Source organism: Erpetoichthys calabaricus, chromosome 6, assembly GCF_900747795.2.
Source record: "Erpetoichthys calabaricus chromosome 6, fErpCal1.3, whole genome shotgun sequence".
In the NCBI taxonomy this organism is placed as follows: domain Eukaryota; kingdom Metazoa; phylum Chordata; class Cladistia; order Polypteriformes; family Polypteridae; genus Erpetoichthys; species Erpetoichthys calabaricus.
Window position 1 is genome coordinate 32,708,713 of NC_041399.2, and position 24,080 is coordinate 32,732,792.

Here is a 24,080-nt window from a genome sequence, read left to right on the forward strand (position 1 = left end):
TTAGTACACTGCCATTGTCCCCCTGCGGGTCTTATTGCGAAGCAAACCGGGTCAATCAGCTGTTCCCCAAGCGTTTGTGCGTGACAATATACACACACACACACACTCACTATATTGCCAAAAGTATTGGGACCCCCTCCAAATCACTGAACCCAGGTGTTCCAATCACTTCCATGGCCACAGGTGTATAACATCGAGCACCTCGTCATGCAGACTGTTTCTACAAACATTTGTGAAAGAATGGGTCGCTCTCAGAGACTCGGTGAATTCATGTGTGGTTCCGTGATAGGAATGCCACCTGTGCAATAAGTCCATTCGTGAAATTTCCTCACTATTAAATATTCCACGGTCAACTGTTAGTGTTATTGTAACAAAGTGGAAGCAACTGGGAACAACAGCAACTCGGCCACGAAGCGGCAGGCCACATAAAATCACAGAGTGGAGACCGCTCATGCTGAGGTGTGCAGAAGTCACCAACTTTCTGCAAAGCCTATAGCTACAGACCTCCAAAAGGTCAAGAACAGTGCAGCGTAGAGAAAGAGCTTCATGGAATGGGTTTCCATGGCCGAGGCGCTGCTTCCAAGCCTTGTATCATCAAGTGCAATGCAATGCGTTGGATACAGTGGTCTAAAGCACACCGCCTCTGGACTCTGGAGTGACGACTCACACTTCTCTGTCTGGCAATTCGATGGACGAGTCTGGGTTTGGCGTTTGCCAGGAGAACGGTACTTGAGTGACTGCTTTATGTAAAGTTTGGTGGAGGGGGGATTATGGTGTGGGGATATTTTTCAGAGGTTGGGTTTGGCCCCTTAGTTCCAGTGAAAGGAACTGTTAATGCTTCAGCATACAAAGTAATTTTGGACAATTTCATGCTCCAAACATTGTAGGAACAGTTTGGGGATGGCCCCTTCCTGTTCCAACGTGACTTGTCCTGCAGTGCATAAAGCAAGGTCTATAAAGAAATGGATGAGCGAGTTTGGTGTGGAGAAACTCGACTGGCCTGCGCAGAGCCCTGACCTCAACCCGATAGAACACCTTTGGGATGAATTAGAGCGGAGCCAGGCCTTCTTGTCCAACATCAGTGCCTGACCTCACAAATGCTCTCCTGGAAGATTGGTCTAAAGAGTCCCATAAACACACTCCTACACCTTGTGGAAAGCCTTCCCAGAAGAGTTGAAGCTGTTATAGCTGCAAAGGGTGGACCAACTCCATATTAAAGCCTATGTATTAAGAATGGGATGTCAGTAAAGTTCGTGTGTGTAAAGGCAGGCAGCCCAATACTTTTGTCATCATAGTGTATATATATTTAAACCCAAAAGAAAATGCAGGAGATGCATTCAGTATGTATACTTGTCTTAATTACACCTTTGGAAGAATTTTCTTAACTAAAAATACCGACAAAGAATAATAAAAATAAGCAATGGGAGAATGTTTTGGTAGTAGAGTACATTTTGAATAGTACTTACTTTAGGCTTTGAATGGACATCTCAGACAAACATTGATAAGAAAACTTTATATTTTGAAAGGAAGGTTCATTTCATCCTGAGTTAAGTCCTCCTTAAGATGAACCCAACAGAAGAACTGGCTTCTCTGAACAAAGATGACGAGTCTACAGCTGAATTGGATTCTAGTGAGACTTTTGATTGTCCAATCTGCCAAGAAGTTCTCAGAATGCCTGTTATGACACAAAGCTGCAAACATGTGTAAGTGTTTCAATATTTCAACATGTTAGTAAAACTCTTAACTACTTCTTTTCCAAAGAAATTTTAATTGTCAAATTATTTAATATCTTCGTCTTTCAGCTGCTCCTGTATGTCCTCACTCACCACATCCATAAACCTTCTCTTAGGCCTTCCCTTTTTCCTCTTCCCTGGCAGCTCTGTCTTTAGCATCCTTCTCCCAGTATACCCAGCATCTCTCCTCTGCACATGTCCAAACCAACCCAATCTCGCCTCTCTGACTTTGTCTCCAAACCGTCCCACCTGAGCTGACCCTCTAATGTCCTCATTTCTAATCCTGTCCATCCTCGTCACACCCAATACAAACCTTAGCATCTTTAACTCTGCTACCTCCAGCTCTGTCTCCTGCTTTCTGGTCAGTGCCACCGTCTCCAACCCATATAACATAGCTGGTCTCACTACCGTCCTGTAGACCTTCCTTTTCACTTTTGCTGATATCCGTCTGTCACAAATGACAGTCGTGAAACTCTTCTCCACCCACTCCACCCTGCCTGCACTCTCTTTTTCACCTCTCTTCCACAATCCCCATTACTGTGTACTGTTGATCCCAAGTATTTAAACTCATTCACCTTCGCCAACTCTACTCCCTGCATCCTCACCATTCTACTGACCTCCCTCTCATTCACACACATGTATTCTGTCTTGTTCCTACTGACCCTCATTGTTCTCCTCTCTAGAGCATATCTCCACCTCTCCAGGGTCTCCTCAACCTGCTCCCTACTATCACTACAGATCACAATGTCATCAGCAAACATCATAGTCCACGGGGACTCCTGTCTAATCTCGTCTGCCAACCTGTCCATCACCATTGCAAATAAGAAAGGGCTCAGAGCCGATCCCTGATGTAATCTCACATCCAACTTGAATGCATCACTCCTTCCGCAGACCTCACCACTGTCACACTTCCCTCGTACATATCCTGTACAACTCTCACATCCTTCTTCTGTCACTCCCGACTTAATCATACAATACCACAGCTCCTCTCGAGGCACCCTGTCATATGCTTTCTCCAGGTCCACAAAGACGCAATGCAACTGGCCTTCTCCGTACTTCTCCATCAACACCCTCAGAGCAAACTTCACATCTGTGGTGCTCTCTCCTGGCATGAAACCATCCTGCTACTCACTAATCATCACCTCACTTCTTAACCTAGCTTCCACTACTTCTTCCCCATAACTTCATGCTGTGGCTCATCAGTTTTATCCCTATGTAGTCTATGTAGTTACTACAGCTCTGCACATCCCCCTTATTCTTAAAAATCAGTACCAGTCCATTTCGTCTCCACTTCTCATGCATCCTCTCACTTTCCAAGAGAGCATTAAACAATCTGATTAAAAACTCCACTGCCATCTCTCCTAAACACCTTAGTTTTGTCTACATTTGATTATTCAATATCATGTACAATATATATCTGTGTCCATCCTGGCCAGCTGCCCTAACATTATTTCAGTTAAGGCCAGTGAGTCTAACATCATTGGTGATGCTGACATGATGTACTATTCATGCAGGTTGAATTGACTCAAGCACTTTTGTTTCCCCAGGTTTTGTAAAAGCTGCTTTCTTACAGCAGTGAGAACCCGAGGACTTCAATGCCCAATGTGCCGTGGGCCTGTGAAGGAAAATGAAAAAAAGGCCACTGCTGTCAGTCGCAGGATGAATATAAAGAAAGGCAAATGCCGTGCTTGCAGTGCTGAGGTACATGAGACATTAGTAAATTAGTTTGACCTGTCATGTCTCTCTCTAGAGTTAACGATACAAGTGGAGGCAAAATCAATATGTTTGAATACAGAAATCATTTACAGAGACACAAGCACTTTTGAATTCTTATTGTAGTAGTCTACATTCAATATTAGAATTTTGTGTTCCACCAGTTGCTGTCTGGATTGGCTTTGACCTTGCTTTATCGTATTATGCAATGTATCAGTACTGTAAGTTATATATTGTGGCCAAGTGCAGGAATGATAGCTCCAGGAACTGGAAAAATATGGGGCACCAACAGAGTTGAATCGTTTAATATCCAACACAAGAACCAAAATCAATGCTCTTTGGCATTTGTGTTCTGCAAAGCAGGAGTTAAACTCAAAACAAAGTGGTTTGGCTGGTTATCCAGTGGCGAGGTCACTTTGATAGCTGTGCTGTATCCAGTGGGTTGCTCATGCCAGAAATGACATCTCCTTCCAGGAAACTCAGGCTTTTTATGGAGGCTGAACCAGAAAGGATGGAGTCAGTTGTCCTCACTTGGCAGTTTCTTTACACTGTGGGGAGAGAAGGAGATGACACTGTTAGCGACTTTTATGGAGGCTGAACCAGAAAGGATGGAGTCAGTTGTCCTCACTTGGCAGTTTCTTTACACTGTGGGGAGAGAAGGAGATGACACTGTTAGCGACAGCACCCCCTTTAGTCCAAGCAAGTTCTTATATACCTCAACAGAGCCTCCAACATGCATGTGTGACAATATGTACACGGAAACAGGTGGCAAAGGGCTGCTGAGATGCAGGGAACATGGGAGAAGCACCCAGTAGTGTATCCAGAAAGAGACGTCCACCATAATCAGTTTAAATTCCCTTTAAAAGCCAGTGATGGTAAAAGGGGGACTTCTGTTAGACAGCTGTAAAGTGTTTTGGATGTCTTAAAAACATCAGGGTAGTTCTGAAGTTGGTGTTATTCCCCTAAGCAAACAAATGGCAGCAAGTGAGCATAGTAAGGCATGATTCAGCTTCTGGTGCTTGATCAGGCAGCCCAGTGTCATTCTTACTGGTACCCAGGCCTCAAAGATACAGTAGAACCTTTGAGTAGTGAGAAAAGCGCTATATAAATGTAAAGAATTAATTACTAACCTGTTGAGACAGTCGTGGTAGTAGTAATAGTAATAAGCAGCATGATTTATGTGACATACTCTTTCAGCAAAAGTCACTGCAGGGTGGCTGTAAGACAACTTGTTCTGGTATAATTTGAAGATGTTCTCGGCTAGCTGCAGTCATTTATTTTACAGACATTTGAACTTGTTGACAACACAGACCCACCTACCTGATCCACTAAAAATCACACCATTGAAGTGACTATAATAACTATGAAAAACTGACCAAGTAAACCACCTGTTCACAATACTAAAAGGAATATAATAAAGGCCAAATGACATAAACAAACGGCGACAGTGCAGCAGAGAAAATAAGAATTGTCTATTACTACAATAGGCACAAGTATGAGAACCCATAGTCAATATCCAAATTCATAAACATTGTATCATAAATGTTCTAAGTCACTTTGGAGAAAGGCGTAAGCCAAATAAGTAAATGTATAAGACTCTTAAACTCACTTAATCAAGGTCATAAATTGGCCCAAACATATCACTACAATATTGTGTACGAGGTAGGAGCCAGTCCATCACAGGGCTCAATCACACACACAGCCACACAAATACTCTCACAGGGCCAATTTATTCTCACCACTTAACCTAACGTACACATCATGAGAGAACCGGAGTACCCACTCTTGACACAAAAAGAACATGTAAACCCCACAAGGACAACAAGACGACGTGTGATTTGAGCCATGATCCTTAGAACATCAGAGCTTACCCCTCTGGGCTACAGTGCTGCCCTGCGTGTCATCAGCTCCTACAATTCTAGTTCCAATTCTAACTCTTAACATAAAACACAATAGAGACCATAAATAAAGAACGCTCCTGCTCCATGTCAGGTGGATGACTTTACTATTTTCTCTAAACCCATTACCACTACATCTCCTCTTTTTTTGTCATTTTAAATTCTTTATTCACCATATACAATTTCCTGTGTTAGGAATTAGGAATTTGAGTGACATCTCCATATTCTTAGAACCTGATTCCAATACAAAGTGCCCCGTCTCACCTCGCTTATCTCAGTCCCTGGCTCAACAGTACACTGCCAGGGAGCAGTCGTTTTACCTTTATCGGGGCTCATTTCTGAGACAAGCCTTGAAAGCACTTCTACAGTGTAGGCCACAGGCAGATATAGGAAATCCTCTTCACCCCCAACCCTTGCTGACAGGGCATAATACCCACTTGCAGCTCATGCTTAAACACAGTGGCATACAGGTGTGGACTCTGCTTGCCAGCGTTTATTCCACATCAGGCTCTTACCTGCCACCATCCTTGCTTGGCAACATCTTACCAGCCAGGCCACACCTTACACATGTGATGAGTGTCCCAATTGTTTCTAAAAGATCTCACACTTGATAATGAGGTTTGGGAAATTCTAGCTTTACCTGTAATTAAACCTACCATATTACAAATATTTATAAAGTTCCCATATTGTGATTTGCAGAACACTAGAAACAGTGCCAGGCTACTCTAGACACAGCTTATTTAATGTGCTTCCCAGCTTTATTAAACATTTCCTCTAAGACGCCTACCGTCATGTCACATGTTGTATTCCAGTCAGAAGGGGAATTTTATGTCTGTTACTTGAAGGCTGTAAACAACAATATTCTTTCACTATCACTTTAAAAGTGAAACCAAACAAGTGGTAAGTTCACATTTGCTGAGGCTCTTCATATATATATACAGTATAAACTGGTGATTTATGATAAATTCAATCAAAGTCCCTTTGTGGAAAATGCATTTCAGTTATATAGCTTTTAGGTCATTTTATTCAAGTTAAAAAGCAAAAAACTTAATCTGAGTTTTATTGTTGAAAGGTACTTTACACAGCAAACCATCCTGAAGAAAGTACTTTTTACAATGATGCATAAGAAAGGATCGCAGGCCAGTGGTATCACTGTGGACATGCAGGTCGTGTGGACTGCACCATCAGAACGGATGACACCCAAATGGCTGTCTGTAAAAGTTCTGTGCAGTGATTTAGGATTATATCACCAAGAGGTGGACCCACTCCTCCCCCTGTGCTTGATGAAATAATCGAGTAATCACTGGCTGAAATCACCAAGGGGCAATGAAACGATCGAGTGTCCGGCGGCTGATGTTTAAAGTATGCTCAGCTCGCTAAGTGTTAAGGGGATCAATTCATTAAGTTACCAAGGGGCCTGTGGGGGTCTTAATCTAGTCTTGGTTACTGCACCGGGTGACACCAACACCAGTGACGACACTGACACAGGCAGGATAAGCAATTATTTTGAGACATTATCAAATTACATCCATATTTTTCCCAGTTCAAAATTTTACCCAACAGATACTTTTGTGGTGGTTGACAAACTGTCAGTTATTTTCAAAACAGTTCTTCAAGAGCATTGTGACACATTCTCGCTTAGAAATGTCAATTTGTACAAAAAGAGCTTTATCTTAGTAAAATAAATGAATAGCGTTCCAGCTTGTCACACAATTACAGTATCTTTTAGAATACAGTTTGCTCAACATCTGCCTTTGGCTACTGGAATATATATATATATATATATATATATATATATATATATATATGTGTATATATATATATATATATGTGTATAAACATTCAGGACATTCTACTCCTAATATTCACAAACCTGCTTAATCCAAAACACGGCTGACAGAACTGACTGGAGCCTACCTATTGATTCCTACCTTGCACACAGGGCTGCAACTGTGGATGATGTGCCAGTCCCTCGCAGTGCCCACTCCCATACAGCCATACTATCTCTCACACACAGGGCCGATTCGGAACTGACAACTAACTTACCACACACATATCTTTGGAAGTATGGATAGTTCAACCTCTCAGACATCTGGAGAATATGCAAAATTCATACCTGCAATGACAGAGACTCAGACCTAGGATGCTGGATTCATGTGACGGCAGAGCTAAGCACTGTGCCACCACACTGCACTATATATATTTAACATTGTGATTCTTGATTAGTGTTTAATTTTTTATGTTACAAAAACATACATGTATATGAAACTGAATATTTGTCTGTTAGAGTTTCTACACACAAGTATCTAGAAAAAAGTAAAAACTGAGACTTCACTAATATTTGCCATTATCAGCTTATATAATACAACATTGCCTGTAGTACATCCTCTAGATGGCTGCAACAGGTCAAAAGTGTATGTACCATATTGAAATTGCATGGAAGGAAGGGCACCTTGTTTATTTACAATCTATATATTATTCTTTAAACTAAATTTCTGTGTTTGAGCATCACACAAAAAACACTGCACCTATTTCTACAAAAATTTGCACTTATTTCCGCTATAAGCCTAAATTTGAACATATAGGCTAATACAATTTTAAATTTCCCACATATAAATAACTAGTAAAGGTAAAAACTTAGAGATCAATATAAGTTGCCTATTTTCCTGGACTTTTACCACTTTTAGTCTCAGCATCTGCAGAACACAACATGATATTAATGTGATTTTTTACTTAAAAATAGAACAATAACATAACAAAACAATACCAATTTCAAGGTGTTTATGAACACCAATTACAGGGGATTTTAAAATATTTAAGCCTGCTGAAAGAAAACAAGATTTTTTACATTTGCCGCACAGTAACTGATTGATTGTATCAAAAATCCATTTCCTTTTTTCTGAGTTCTCATTTTATGACAATCAAATTATTCATGTTTGTCACATTTGTGACGAGCTCTGTGCTGGAGCTAGAATAAAACAATTCTTTTGAGATGGCAGGAGTGAGAGCGGGCAGACGCTTCATGGAGATACCCCAGGGGTGTTGTTTACGGTCAGCTGCCATTTGTCTCTTAGCAGTTGAGTTGGACATCATGACTGGTGCATTCTATAGGTTGTTTAACATTTGAAAATATTATTATTGAGAGAATTATCACTGTTCTACAAATTGTTGTTTGCCTCAAAATTACTTCTGTATCTCTAAATCTTAAACGTAATTTCACAGTAAAATTTTGCAATGGCACAAGTTTAGAAACACCAGATGCTAAATACTTTAAAATGCATGTCTTTCTGCTGCAACGGGGAGTTTATACAGTAAGTGTCAAATCTTCGTTTGATTTATTTTACACAGTTCATGTATCTATTATCACTCTTCCGAGCTACGTCAGAACTAGTAGAACAGCTAGTATATAGATTTGAATTGTTGTGATTGTTCAGTAAGGCTAAGAGTCTTGATGCTCACGCCATCTCCTGGATTATGGACTGCCAGACCAATAGAGGGCCATTTGTGAGGCTTAATGGCTGTGTGTCAAAGATGGTGGTGTGTAATACTGGGGCACCCCAGGTCTCCCTCCCTGTTTACCCTCTACACAGTGGATTTCCAGTACAAATACCAGCTCTTACACTGATAATGGAGACAGGTCAGACTGTAGGAGGGTGTTGAAGGACTTTGTTTTGTGGTGCTGGAAGAACCACCTGCAGATCATCATCAACAGCACAAAAGAGTTGGTGGTAGACCTGATGTGCTTGGGAGCCCCTGAGACCAGTCACCATCTGGGGGAGGAAGTGGAGGTGGTGCAGAGCTGCAAGTACACCCATCCCTATGAACAGCAAACTGGCTTGACAACACAGTGGCGCGGTTTTAAGAAGGGCCAAAGCAAACTGCAATTTCTGAGGAGACTCGTGTCTTTGGACTTGTGCAGCAAGCTGCTTGGAAATGTTTTAACAGTCCATTGCAGCCAGCGTGGTGTTCTACACGGTGCTTTTCTGAGGAAGCTACTTGAGTTCTGGAGATGCCAAATACCTGAACAAACGGATCAGTAAAACCAGCTCCATCACAGGACTAACTCAGGATACTCTAGAGGTTGTTGTGGAAAAGAGGATGGTGGCAAAATTGAATGCCATTATGAACAATTGTGTCAATCCCATCCAGGGGCGCTTTCTTAGAGTACTTTTAGCCATCGGCTCATTCCACCACAGTGCAATGAGAAGTGTCTCGGGGGATCTTTTCTGCCCACTGCTGTCAAGCACTGCAGTGCTTCCTCCCAATGTCCCTTCCTTCACTTCCATCTTGAAGCCATAGGAAGATAGTATAGACTTCAATAAACTAGGTATTTTTGTCATAGTATGTATACATTATGTGTTTTATTTTGTGGTCTTAGATTTTTTTAGTCTGTATCTTTGTACTTCTGTTTCGCTGCTCTATTCATTTGAATTTCCCCCTTGGGATTAATAGAACATATCTGATCTAATCTAACCTTTTGAATTGTGAGTAGAAACTGACCCTGGGCCTACTGGTGTGACAGCCAATGGTCCAGAAGGGAGGAGTGAGAACAACAGATATAATTAAAGACCTTGGCCATCCTGCATAAGTATACATAACTTGTAATAGCCAGAAAACTCCGTTCCCCTTTTTGTCATAGTTTGTACAATTTTCAGCCTAGCAAACTCATAAAATAGTGTGCTTTTTTAATAAAGACAATCTAAAGTTTAGCTAATACAGTAATCCCTCGCTATATCGCGCTTTGCGGCTTCACTCCATCGCGGATTTTATATGTAAGCATATTTAAATATATATCGCGGATTTTTTGCTGGTTCGCGGATTTCTGCGGACAATAGGTCTTTTAATTTCTGGTACATGCTTCCTCAGTTGGTTTGCCCAGTTGATTTCATACAAGGGACGCTATTGGCAGATGGCTGAGAAGCTACCCAACTTACTTTTCTGTCTCTCTCTCTTGCGCTGACTTTCTCTGATCCTGACGTATGGGGTGTGAGCAGGGGGGCTGTTCGCACACATAGACGTTACGGACGCTCGTCTAAAAATGCTGAAAGATTAACTTCACGTTGCTATCTTCTGTGCAGCTGCTTCCTGAAGCGACATGCTGCACGGTGCTTCGCATACTTAAAAGCTCGAAGGGCACGTATTGATTTTTGACTGTTTGTTTTTCTCTGTCTCTCTCTCTTTCTCTCTCTCTCTCTCTCTCTCTCCCTGCTCCTGACAGAGGGGGTGTGAGCTCCCGCCTTCAACAGCTTTGTGCCGCGGTGCTTCGCATACTTAAAAGCCAAACAGCCCTATTGATTTGTTTGCTTTTCTCTGTCTCTCTCTGACATCTGCTCCTGACGCGCACTCCTTTGAAGAGGAAGATATGTTTGCATTCTTTTAATTGTGAGACGGAACTGTCATCTCTGTCTTGTCATGGAGCACAGTTTAAACTTTTGAAAAAGAGACAAATGTTTGTTTGCAGTGTTTGAATAATGTTCCTGTCTCTCTACAACCTTCTGTGTTTCTGCGCAAATCTGTGACCCAAGCATGACAATATAAAATTAACCATATAAACATATGGTTTCTACTTCGCGGATTTTCTTATTTTGCGGGTGGCTCTGGAACGCAACCCCCGCGATGGAGGAGGGATTACTGTAATTCCGAATGCATTTGCCTGTCTGGCCATTGTTTCATGAACCACACTCTTCCAATCAGATAAGGATGTTGTTTGAACAAAGCAGACATTGTAGTTTTTTACCAGAGTGGTAACTCATAGCTCTTGTGTGACCTGCTTACTGGCATTGGGTTGTAAAGCATAACGTTTGCCACTTACTCACAAGTCTTCACTATTAGTTTGCTTTTACTTGTAAATAAGTCACTTAACCTGCTGGCAACATTTGCAGGATATGGAAACAATTATACTACCTTTTTTTTTGTAAATAATTTTGAAAAAAAAGTGCAACTAAATATACATTTTTCCATCTAAAACACAGTTCCTAGACTGATGCAACAGATGCAGATTTTTGTTTCAGCCACTTTACTTAATTAGAAGCAGCCCCAGATCTAGACCATAATGGTAAGGGGGGAATTCAAAATATTGGGTGGAGTATAGTATGATCATAATCAAAAATCCACCATGCAACTGTATACCTGACATAATGGGTGAGGGGGCACAACATACCTGAGGGGCTTAGCCCAACTAAATGATACCATGGGGACAGGCCTGATTAGAAGATAAAAATTGTTGCTAATGCAATAATACTTTTTGGCATAATTTTAATTTACTCGCTAGATAAGATTTAAAAGTCGTAACTGCTTCTTTTCATCTGAAAAACAGAAAGGAAATCCAAACCGAAGAAGTGAGAAGCAGTGATTTGCTCCATTCAACCACACATTTATACAGTGCATCCAGAAAGTATTCACAGCGCATCACTTTTTCCACATTTTGTTATGTTACAGCCTTATTCCAAAATGGATTAAATTCATTTTTTTCCTCAGAATTCTACACACAACACCCCATAATGACAACGTGAAAAAAGTTTACTTGAGGTTTTTGCAAATTTATGAAAAATAAAAAAACTGAGAAATCACATGTACATACTGTAAGTATTCACAGCCTTTGCTCAATACTTTGTCGATGCACCTTTGGCAGCAGTTACAGCCTCAAGTCTTTTTGAATATGATGCCACAAGCTTGGCACACCTATCCTTGGCCAGTTTGGCCCATTCCTCTTTGCAGCACCTCTCAAGCTCCATCAGGTTGGATGGGAAGCGTCGGTGCACAGCCATTTTAAGATCTCTCCAGAGATGTTCAATCAGATTCAAGTCTGGGCTCTGGCTGGGCCACTCAAGGACATTCACAGAGTTTTCCTGAAGCCACTCCTTTGATATCTTGGCTGTGTGCTTAAGGATTGTTGTCCTGGTGAAAGATGAACCGTCGCCCAGTCTGAGGTCAAGAGCGCTCTGGAGCAGGTTTTCATCCAGGATGTCTCCGTACATTGCTGCAGTCATCTTTCCCTTTATCTTGACTAGTCTCCCAGTCCCTGCTGCTGAAAAACATCCCCACAGCATGATGCTGCCACCACCATGCTTCACTGTAGGGATGGTATTGGCCTGGTGATGAGCGGTGCCTGGTTTCCTCCAAACGTGACGCCTGGCATTCACACCAAAGTGTTCAATCTTTGTCTCATCAGACCAGAGAATTTTCTTTCTCGTGGTCTGAGAGTCCTTCAGGTGCCTTTTGGCAAACTCAAGGCGGGCTGCCATGTGCCTTTTACTAAGGAGTGGCTTCCGTCTGACCACTCTACCATACAGGCCTGATTGGTGGAGTGCTGCAAAGATGGTTGTCCTTCTGGAAGGTTCTCCTCTCTCCACAGAGGACCTCTGAAGCTCTGACAGAGTGACCATTGGGTTCTTGGTCACCCCCCTGACTAAGGCCCTTCTCCCCCGATCGCTCAGTTTAGATGGCCGGCCAGCTCTAGGAAGAGTCCTGGTGGTTTCAAACTTCTAACACCTACTGATGATGGAGGCCACTGTGCTCATTGGGACCTTCAAAGCAGCAGAAATTTTTCTGTAACCTTCCCCAGATTTGTGCCTCGAGACAATCCTGTCTCGGAGGTCTACAGACAATTCCTTTGACTTCATGCTTGGTTTGTGCTCTGACATGAACTGTCAACTGTGGGACCTTATATAGACAGGTGTGTGCCTTTCCAAATCATGTCCAATCAACTGAATTTACCACAGGTGGACTCCAATTAAGCTGCAGAAACATCTCAAGGATGATCAGGGGAAACAGGATGCACCTGAGCTCAATTTTGAGCTTCATGGCAAAGACTGTGAATACTTATGTACATGTGCTTTCTCAATTTTTTTATTTTTAATAAATTTGCAAAAATCTCAAGTAAACTGGGGTGTTGTGTGTAGAATTCTGAGGAAAAAAATGAATTTAATCCATTTTGGAATAAGGCTGTAACATAACAAAATGTGGAAAAAGTGATGCGCTGTGAATACTTTCTGGATGCACTGTATGTTCAAAGAATAAGATCAATGAAAATAAAAAAGTCTTAAGTAGCAGAACACAATAATGAACAGGCAATGTATTAAATAAATGGCATATTTAATTAGCAAAGAATGGATTCTAATTAATAAAATCTACACTTATTCTACCCCTTCTAGAACCGAGTTTGAAACCTCTGTTGTTTGGTTTATGAGTGTCACTAGATAGCACAGGGTGCACTGGTATTTTTGATAATCAAAGATGTGAAATGTTTTGGAGTCTAAATTGATCATTGATGTTTTACCAATAAAGAGAACACCCCCTAAAGTCCAAAACAATGCTCCAGGCTAAAAAGAATGTCTGGATTCAGATGTATTCCCACTAGGTTATACTGAGGAAGTCATGTAATGCATGTGATGGCCATGCCATTTCATTAGCAAGACTGCCAACTCTTACATACGGATATCCAGTCTTTAGTTCAGGCACCATGAACTGCTCAGGAACTCAACCAGCTACAAAATAAAGTGCAAGAATGAATCACTGCTTTTGCTGTTCCATTTTAGGATATGCCCTTCAACCTTTTTTTAACTGCACAGAATTAACTGCCACCATTTTTTTTTTGCACCTTGTTTAATTACTGTAGTATAACACATGATTACATATAGTCATACTGTATGTGCTGATTGTGAAGGATGTACACTGCAGCAATAACCTTTTTGTTCTAATTCAGATTTTTTTGCTCAATAAAATATTTCCTCTTATTTCACTCCATAAAGATGTACTTTAGCAAAATGAGATCTCACTACAAGTACTGCCAGCTGTACAAGGATGAATATGGCATTCTTCTTGCAACTCCAGTTGTGCCTCGATCTCAAATCACAGGCAGAGTGAGTGTACCAATGAACCGGTAAGGAGCAGTCACTAAAAGTTTTATCCGACAGAGGTTACAACATTATTTAAACATTATTTGTTTAATCATTGGTATTGTTTGGTATTTTGACAAATGTTTATAATAAAACAACTGCAGGATTAAAATTCTGCTCAATTTCCTTGTGTTGACACTTGAGTGTCTTTTTAGCAATGTTCATATTTTTGCATCATAAAAACTGAGAAAAAGCATGACACCAAATCAAGAAAGACATTTGCCATCTACATAGCTGGAAGCAATCCAAAGCAATAAGGCACTTTTACACTTTGTAAGCCCCTTTGCAAGAACCATCAATTCAATGAATTTAAAATATTAGCACACGGTGTTCCTTTGAGTGTTTTTCCACATATGTTTTATAGGAATTTTTAGAATGTTTTTCCACATATGTTTTATAGGAATTTTTAGAAGAGGAATCAATATTGTAAATATGTTGTGCTAACTTGCACTTTTTGCTCATTCTCAGAAGACCTCCTGCAAGGCACAATCTAACAAATCCACACAATTGGGTTTCTATAAATCTAGGGTCACTCTTAAAACCCTAGGCCAGTGTAAGTCATTTGACATGTACTGTACATGGATACTATTGTCACCAGACTGTTCATTCAACCCTCAAAAGAAAAAACATTACTTAAAGCACAGATTATCCATCCATCCAATCCATTTACCAACCCGCTGAATCCGAACACAGGGTCACGGGGATCTGCTGGAGCCAATCCCAGCCAACACAGGGCACAAGGCAGGAACCAATCCCAGGCAGGGTGCCAACCCACTGCAGAAAGCACAGATTAGTCAGTGTAATTTTACAAATTACAACCTGTATTTGTCATATCAAAAGCAAATTCTCTGAAGCAGTTATTTTTTTCTCACTTGTAATTAAATGTTTTATTTTTTGTAACTTACAAATAGGGCACTGATCCAAAACAGAAGCCTGAGAACTTACCAAACACATATACTTGGAAGCAGTGAAGGTTTCGATTTACTAGACATGCGTCCTGTGTTTCTGAAGTATATTTACAGTCATCCATCCATCCATCCATTTTCCAACCCGCTGAATCTGAACACAGGGTCACGGGGGTCTGCTGGAGCCAATCCCAGCCAACACAGGGCACAAGGCAGGGAACCAAACCTGGGCAGGGTGCCAACCCACCGCAGGACACACACAAACACACCCACACACCAAGCACACACTAGGGCCAATTTAGAATCACCAGTCCACCTAACCAGCATGTCTTTGGACTGTGGGAGGAAACCGGAGCGCCCGGAGGAAACCCACGCAGACACGGGGAGAACATGCAAACATCGCGCAGGGAAGACCCAGGAAGCGAACCCAGGTCTCCTAACTGCGAGGCAGCAGCGCTACCACTGCGCCACCGTGCCGCCCTATTTACAGTCATGTGAAAAGATATTCAAAATATTTAATTTAAACAGTATGTTTAGATAAAGGTGATCTAATTGAAATAAAATTGGTATGGAATGGTCCATATTAGGCACTTCAATGTAAATTATACTTTAGCAGTAGCACAGGATGTCACACGAAAGAAAATTGACAATCCAGTGCAGCAGATTGTACAATAATACAGAATCAAGTGCATTAACTTGAATAATACTAGATAGATAGATAGATAGATAGATAGATAGATAGATAGATAGATAGATAGATAGATAGATAGATAGATAGATGAACCAACCAACACTACGTGGCAGGCAGATAGATAGATAGATAGATAGATAGATAGATAGATAGATAGATAGATAGATAGATAGATAGATAGAAAGCCCTAAATGCACACAAGAACTTCAAGATACACGTTAACATTGGAATTGAGCAGGTCCAGCTTGTTGTGTCCACAAAAGTATACATTTGTTCAGAATGACTCATCACTTGAGCCTTTATCAGAGTGAATCACTCCTGTTGCTCAGCTTAAAAATCAACAGGATTATGCAGCCCCACCTAGGCAGTAACGTGAACAAATGTAGTCAGCATGACTAGATCAGACGTATCAGCTTTAACTGTAATGTGCTTGTATCTTTTATTTCTCACTCACATACCTCTCCAGGCACTCAGCCATCTTTTACCATCAGAATTAAACAGCATCTGAAATAAGTGGTTTAAGGCAGTTAGTCGCTTTAATGTTTTTTAATGAATCAAATGAACAACTTCAATAATACTTCATTTGAAACTAAACACATTGGTTTAAATAACATAAAAAAGCTGCATCTTAAAAACTACTTGTGTAAGTTTTAGTTTTGTCAATAGGCCTTGTCCCATGACTAAACAGAGTAGACTGCAAAAATCTCAGATTAAACAATTTCTTCAGTAGTTACCATTGGACATAAGTCAAACTGTTTTAGAAGGATATGTAGAAAAATAGATAACCAAAGCAAACAGGCCTGGAGTTTGTATCAAGACAAAATGGTGTAACTTATTTGAAGAAGATAGATTGATTTTTTCCTGAAGTTATCATTGTACATAGGTCTCAGAGTTCTGGTTAGAAATCTTGAAAATTACTTGTTTTAAAATCTATCTTTGCTGGGATGTAGTCATGCAGAAGCTCTCCTCAACAGAAAAAAAAATGTGCAATTTTCCAGCAAAAACTGCAATTTTAAGCCAGGAAAATTTGATTTTCCATAGAAACACACACACACACACAGATACCATGCTAAAATCAACTTTTCTTGACATTTTAAACATTATAGTCAGAATTTGAACTTTTGACTCCATCAACAACCTTCAATTTAGATGGAAGTAAAACCAATGAGAATTTGACTTTGCCATAATTTATTCAACAAAATGTGAACAGAGATGTCAGTTCTGTCTGTAAATACACTCTTGGCTCTCTGATAGTTGGCTTTGTTTAAATGAAGAGAGAATCCTGATATATCCACATATGTTAAAAAGAACATTTCATGGTGTGTATGTGCTTGTTCATTTTGACTGTATAATTACAAACGGAAATTGGAAGTAATACCATTTTATCACAGATTCATGACACAATTTTTCCAGAGGTATGAAGTAGAATAGCAAGAAAACGTGCATGCGTCTGAAGCTGGTTAGTGTGACATTGTGTTTTCTGATGAAATGATTAGAAAATGTATGCATCTAGGGTGTGAAAAAAAAAAGAAAAAATAAATTGTTTAAAGTTTCCATTGACCCCTTGTGGCTTGTAGTGCTTAGGATAGATGTGTACATCCCAAATGAAAACCCTCAGAAAGCCAGTCTATGAGTTTGCCATGCTCACCTTTCTGAGGACAACTAACAGCTTAGGAGGAAAAGAAAAAAGGGTCCGGATCACCGGTTTCTGAACTCTACTTCAGTTATAATCATTTTCTAGGTGAGTCAGCACACTTCAGCTGAAAGCAAAATAAGATATAAATAGAGCTGCTGCATTATGTTAGAAATGTTGTTCACTAGCAAAGTGAATACTGTAAAAATGAATAACCCTTGGGCAGATCTACCATCATCCTGGGGACTGCATCTTCTGCCTAGTCAGTGTGGAGTTTGCACGTTCTCCCCTCACTTCCCCAAAGATATAAATATTAAGTGAAAAGGCAGTTCAAAATTAGAGTGGATAGATGTACAGGTGTATTAGCGAATACAAAATGGCAACTTGTTTGTCTAAATTCAAAGAAATCTCTTACCAGAAGTGCTTGATTCAACAACATTCAGAAAAACTACCACACAGAAAAGCATGCACCTAGCGTGGAACACCATGCATACACTTTTTTATAATTATGTACCAACATTTGAGAATATTTCCATCTTGAAAATAAATGTGTTTCATAAGTTTTAAGGCTTTTTGTTTTTACATTTGCACTACTGCCCCATAGACACAATTTTAAACCACGAGAACAGGTATTGTTTATTTTATAAAAAAAATGTTTAAGAACACAATTTTCCATGAGAAATTAGTATACTAACCTTAACCTTTAAGAAATATTATTTTCAAATGTAACTGAAAAATACAAAATAGTTTGAGTTGCAATCGTACTCTTTAAGCATTCTTTTCGATTGGTGTAATAACAAAAAATGACAACTTATTATTTTCTGTATTTCAGATGTGTTTCAGTTACTGGCCAATAATAATGGCCAGAGATGCTATTTAGAAATATTGTTCACTGTTTTTAACACAACTTTAATAATATTACCTGATTAATTTCAGGAGAAGCTATGATAACAATGGACAAATAATGCAAAGGTAGGCAAGCAATATTTGTTTTTTTGTTTTAAAAATAACTTTTTCACAGTACTCGGGATAATAGTGACAGCTGTGAATACGGTTTATAAACGTGAAGCATTTTAACCGTAAACCCAATCGTAAAGCTAACCTGATTGAAATGGAGTGCCAATACTGTATCAGTTTAGTTCTGCTCAATGCAGTGAAAGGATTTACTGTACACAGTGGTGAGGATCAGTTTTATCTGTGGTAACTCTGACACGCTGGGCTTCACAAATCACACTTCATTCTCTGAATGCATGACTTTTTATTTTTCCTTATGGATGTCCCCAAGATTCAATATTACTTACATACTTGCTTTACTATTTAAAGAAGCGTATTGATATTGTTTTGATTTTGACATATTTCACTTGTATAAAGCTGTCCATTCAGCTGGCAACTTCACATTTTTGGCAATTCACTGAGATGTGTTTCAGAAAACAGTTGATGCACAGATTTACAATGTACGTAACCATTAAACACAAACATTATTGATAATCTTCAGTTAAGAGATATTCAGTAACAGAAGAGTATACACATTGATGATGTCATTTACTTTCCTCACATAAGAGCTGTAAACTATTTCAGATGCAAGAATTTCATAGCTCAGTTACGTGTGATAGCATACTGGGAAATTTCAAAGGGTGGCGCAGTGGGTAGCGCTGCTGCCTCGCAGTTGGGAGACCTGGGGACCCGGGTTTGCTTCCCGGGTCCTCCCTGCGTGGAGTTTGCATGTTCTCTCCGTGTCTGCGTGGGTTTCCTCCCACAGTCCAAAGACATGCAGGTTAGGTGGATTGGTGATTCTAAATTGTCCCTAGTGTGTGCTTGGTGTGTGGGTGTGTTTGTGTGTGTCCTGTGGTGGGTTGGCACCCTGCCCGGGATTGGTTCCTGCCCTGTGTTGGCTGGGATTGGGATTGGTGTTCGGATTCAGCGGGTTGGAAAATGGATGGATGGAAATTTCAAATCCCAACATATTATGTTGGGTGTTGTAGATGAATAAATAAAGATTACAGAATAGGGCAGGCTCAGGTGTGTGTTCTTGTCAAAATGTTTTTCTCGGCATCTCTAAACGTTGTGAACAAATGCTTCATGTCAAGAGAAATGCTGTATGTCATATGCTTTTGCTGTTACTTTGATTTTAAACGTTTTCTGCATTGCAAACCGTCTAATCATATTCTGGTTTAAATTTTGGACTTTTTCTTTTTGTTTCAAGGTTGAAATGAGGATGGTTAACTCATAGTAGAACCAAATTATTAATACGTAAATAGTGATTATAAAACCCTTTGGAATGTGGCACTGAAGCATTTCAGAGAGAGGGCATACCAGTACAGTATATACTTTACTCTTGACCAAGATACTGTTCAGTGAATTTTTATATATTTTATATATAATTTATAAAACTAACAATTACTTGAGGTAACCACATTAACCTGAAAATAAGGAAATTCTTTAGAGATTTTCTTAAGATATTGATAAGTTCACATTCTTACTGTACTTATTTTGTTTTCTTCACATCTATTTCATTATAAAATATTTCCAGCTTGAGAGAAACCTATTCCTGTCCATACTGCCAACTGATGGGACTTTCGGACACAGCCCTACTGTCACATTGCAACAGTTATCACACAGGAAATCACACTTCTGTGGTATGTCTGTAGATGGTGTACTCGCAAAAATAAACAGGAATTGTGAATACTTAAGTAAAATGGAAAATGCATTTATAAAGCTTTATTATCATGGCCCCTTAGCACTAATTTGCCACTCTGTGTAGGTGTGTCCTATCTGCTCATCTATGCCATGGGGGGACTCAAACTATCCAAGCAGAAACTTTGTTGAACATTTAAATCTGAGGCACAGATTCAACTATGCTGATTATGTGGTAAGTTACTGAAATTTCTAAAGGCTTCAGCACTCTTTTTAAACACCAGTCTTATCATACAACTATCTACAGTATTACATGTTGGTTAGTCTCTGTGCATGTAACAATATTACTGCTACTACTACTACTATGAGTAGGGTAATGTGGTAATTTAAGTACATTTAGTTTGTTTTATAAAGCGATTCAACACATTAATCTTTCATATATTTCACTGTGGAGGAATAGGGAATCATTATTTTAATATGGACTTGTGCTATTGATTGACAACCTTTCCTTTTAGATAAATTAGAAACAAAAAACATAAAATAGTAGATCATGTAAAGGTCTATTCTTCTTGAGGCAATATTTGGCTAATAAACTGTTTCCAGAAGTTTCACGCAGATGTTTAGGCTGCTCTTCCCCAACTTCACACATCTGAACACTGTGGTCTTTGCTCAATTTTCCTCTGTGTGATAAAATGACTAGACTGGAAATTAACATCAATGTTCAATCACTGCTGGATACTCTGTCATTGTCCACCTAGATGATGGTGCTCTTCCAAGTCGAGTACACAGTGGCAGGTCCAAAATATTGTTACACGGATTTTACTTTATGTCTTCACAAGTCTTCTAGTCACCCAAAACAAAGAAACATTGTTACAGCAAGATAAGTCCAACACATGTCTTGCAGCATGAAGGCAGGTTTCAGAATGACACTGTTAGGAATGGCACAAAATGTACTGTAGCTTCAGCCATAAGGCCAAACTTGTATCAGATCTTCTTTAACTTATTCACAACAGTTTTCTTTGTGTGTGTCTTTTGATAAAATCGGAATGTCACAAGTTTTTTTTTTTTTTTTTATAACAAGAATGTATTTTGTTTTGTCAATCCACCATATGAATCGGCTGGTATGCCACATCAGCTGTGTAACTCCTTTACAGTAAGTCGGACTGTGACTGCTGCCATCTCCCCAGCACAATCTCCCCAGCTCTTCTGTTCAACATACTGTATATACATATTTAGACAATTTTTCTCAATTTATTTTAATAGGATTTATTGTGCCTTTTATTAAATCATTTCTGTCTGATGCCTCCCAGTAAACCTGTGCCAGATTTACTTGGACTAATTTAAATTCATAATGTATATCTTGTGAAGAATTGAAATAGCTGACTCAATATTATATGATTAAGTAAGACATTGGCAAAAGCCACTCATTTAAAATAATATTAAAATGTTAATGTTTTGCAGCATTTATTCACATAAAATATTTTTTATTAATAAATGGCCAATATTTGGTAGCTTTTTTTTGTGTATTGTAATGCCTTAAAGTCTCCAACAGATACTTAATAATTTAAAAGTGTATTGGCTGCTCACAAAAACAGAAGTACAGTACTATATATAATTTGCCTATTGCTCTGTTAATTACTTAATATGGACACTTGAGTCAAGGAGACTACAGCATAGGAGCTGAAGTGTTGTGGGAGAATTCATTACTGTTAATCATATAACATTTCTTGTCATTAAAGAATATTCATGAGGAAGAAGACTTGCATCTAGAAACTGCTATTGAGGAATCTATTGCTGAGTGGAATAATGGCCTGATTGGACATCTGGTCTGACCAAAACAACAGCCATAGTCCGCTATGAATTCCAGGCACTGAGCATCGCAGACAATTAAAAAAAAAAAAAAGAAAAACGAAAAAGAAAATGTCAACACATTTGGTATTTACATAGTTGCACTTCTTATGTACGTCTCAGATTTTCTATATTTTCTTTTCTGTTAAAATTACTCTTGAATATAGGTAAACTAATTTCTAAAATCTTTATTTTTAGACATCAATAACAAATTGATATTTGATTAGCATGCCGTTTGTACAATACATTTTAACCCAAAATTATAATTAATAATAAAAGATTAGACAGAGCTCCTGAATTTTAACTTAATGATATACCTTTCAACAAATGTTTTGGTTCACTCGTGATATTGAGGAAAAAAAATGTAATTAAAAACAGCGCTGAACTGCATTAATTAAAGAAACAATAGATTTAAGTTTCACAATATAAACTGTAGTCTCTTCTATATGAAAAGATTAGCAATGAAGTGTTTCATAAACCATGTAGCATATAATCAAATGTATATCGACAATACTTGCACATTAAACAATAATGAAGCCATCAAAAATATTTGTATAATACAACAGGTTTCCCAAGGGGCCAGAGAGGGGCTTATAGCAGAGGCTGGGCCACAAGGCTGAAGGCTAGCATAACTGGTAAAAGGGACAGTGTCAACAAAGGAGAACACTGCAACAGAAACAGAATATGCCAATTAAAGAGCTTCCATCTCCAATGCGCACTGGTGGGAGGACCACTCTTTAGCCTAGTGGACTTGAACTTTGTGATGGGCACTAGTTTCAGTCGAGAGATATAATCCCTTCAAGTTGTCTTGGGGGTCTGCTGAAGGGTCTCTATGCACTCAAAGTGATTTGCAGTCTAGTGTGAAGCGACTGGGATGAGGATCAGCAACCGCAAGTCTGGGGTCAGGTCTCTGTTGGGAAAAAAAGTGGATTTCCCTCTCCAGGTGAGGGAAGAGCACCTAGTGGAGGAATTTAAATATCTTGGGATCTTGATCACAAGTGATTAGCATATATAAGTTTAAAGGTTATTTCTAAACTAAAAGGCAAATATAGAAATATTTCAATGTATAGCCATCATCAGGTGGGCAAATAAAGAGGAAAAGAGCAGGTAACATATATATGAGGGGATGAAGGGAACAAAGCCAGGGCATATGAAAGGAGAACATGTGAAACTAGGTGAGAAAAAACTGTCATTACAGAAGAAGCGGGATATTAAAAAGTTAGTTAGCCATTAAGATTGGGAGAAATATGTGATCCCAGGCCAAGAATGAGCCGTGCTTCTTCTGTTTTCCTTTGACAAGTGTCTTTGGAGCCCAGTGAAAGAACACAGAGATCAGTGTGGCTATGTGAAGGAATGTGAAGTGATCTACTATTTTCTTTCTGAGGTCTTGGATCTTAATGTAACGGTCCATTATTTGTCTCACTATTTCACATATGTAGATGAGAAGATACTTCCTACAACAAATGCAGTAAATTAAGACTGGCCCATTATTTAAATTTAAAATATACAAGGTTACCAGATATACAAACATTTTTATTACAAATATATACCATTTATTTGTGGCACGGTGGTGCAGTGGTAGCGCTGCTGCCTCGCAGTTAGGAGACCCGGGTTCGCTTCCCGGGTCCTCCCTGCGTGGAGATTGCATGTTCTCCCTGTGTCTGGGTGGGTTTCCTCCAGGTGCTCCAGTTTCCTCCCACAGTCCAAAGACATGCAGGTTAGGTGCATTGGCGATTTTAAAAATTGTCCCTAGTGTGTGCTTGGTGTGTGTGTGGGGGCTGGCGCCCTGCCCAGGGTTTGTTTCCTGCCTTGCACCCTGTGTTGGCTGGGATTGGCTCCAGCAGACCCCCGTAATCCTGTAGTTAGGATATAGTTGGTTGGATAATGGATGGATATTTGAAGCAAAGCTGATAAGAGGATATTGATGCCACCTGGGCAGGTGTAAATGTTGTTTGGCAAAGCGGTTTTTGTCTTTAATGGAGGTACCTACCGTACATGCCTGTACATGACTAAGTGGATATGTAGTCATCTACCATTGACATCCCCAGTAATCTTGATGATCTGTCTGAAAATGGAATAGTCGTTCACCATTCTGTAGCATGTAAAAATGTTTTAATGCGGCAGGAGC

General features: G+C 39.6%; 1 protein-coding gene across 4 annotated transcripts in view; it reads left to right on the plus strand.

Moving 5' to 3' along the window:
• The window catches only part of LOC114653261 (E3 ubiquitin-protein ligase RNF138-like), a 35,246-nt gene extending 12,569 nt beyond the window's left edge, over nucleotides 1–22,677 (plus strand). For 2 of the 4 annotated variants that reach the window (XM_051929157.1, XM_051929158.1), the window contains exons 3-9: nucleotides 1,527–1,703; nucleotides 3,281–3,434; nucleotides 14,095–14,225; nucleotides 18,407–18,442; nucleotides 20,001–20,106; nucleotides 20,232–20,339; nucleotides 21,844–22,677. In XM_051929157.1, the coding sequence (XP_051785117.1) occupies nucleotides 1,564–1,703; nucleotides 3,281–3,434; nucleotides 14,095–14,225; nucleotides 18,407–18,442; nucleotides 20,001–20,106; nucleotides 20,232–20,339; nucleotides 21,844–21,936 (768 nt within the window). In that variant the 5' untranslated portion in view covers nucleotides 1,527–1,563 and the 3' untranslated portion in view covers nucleotides 21,937–22,677. The remainder of the gene's footprint in view (nucleotides 1–1,526; nucleotides 1,704–3,280; nucleotides 3,435–14,094; nucleotides 14,226–18,406; nucleotides 18,443–20,000; nucleotides 20,107–20,231; nucleotides 20,340–21,843) is intronic. The other 2 variants (XM_051929159.1, XM_051929160.1) reach the window with 1 other exon arrangement.
• Nucleotides 22,678–24,080: the final 1,403 nt, after the last annotated feature.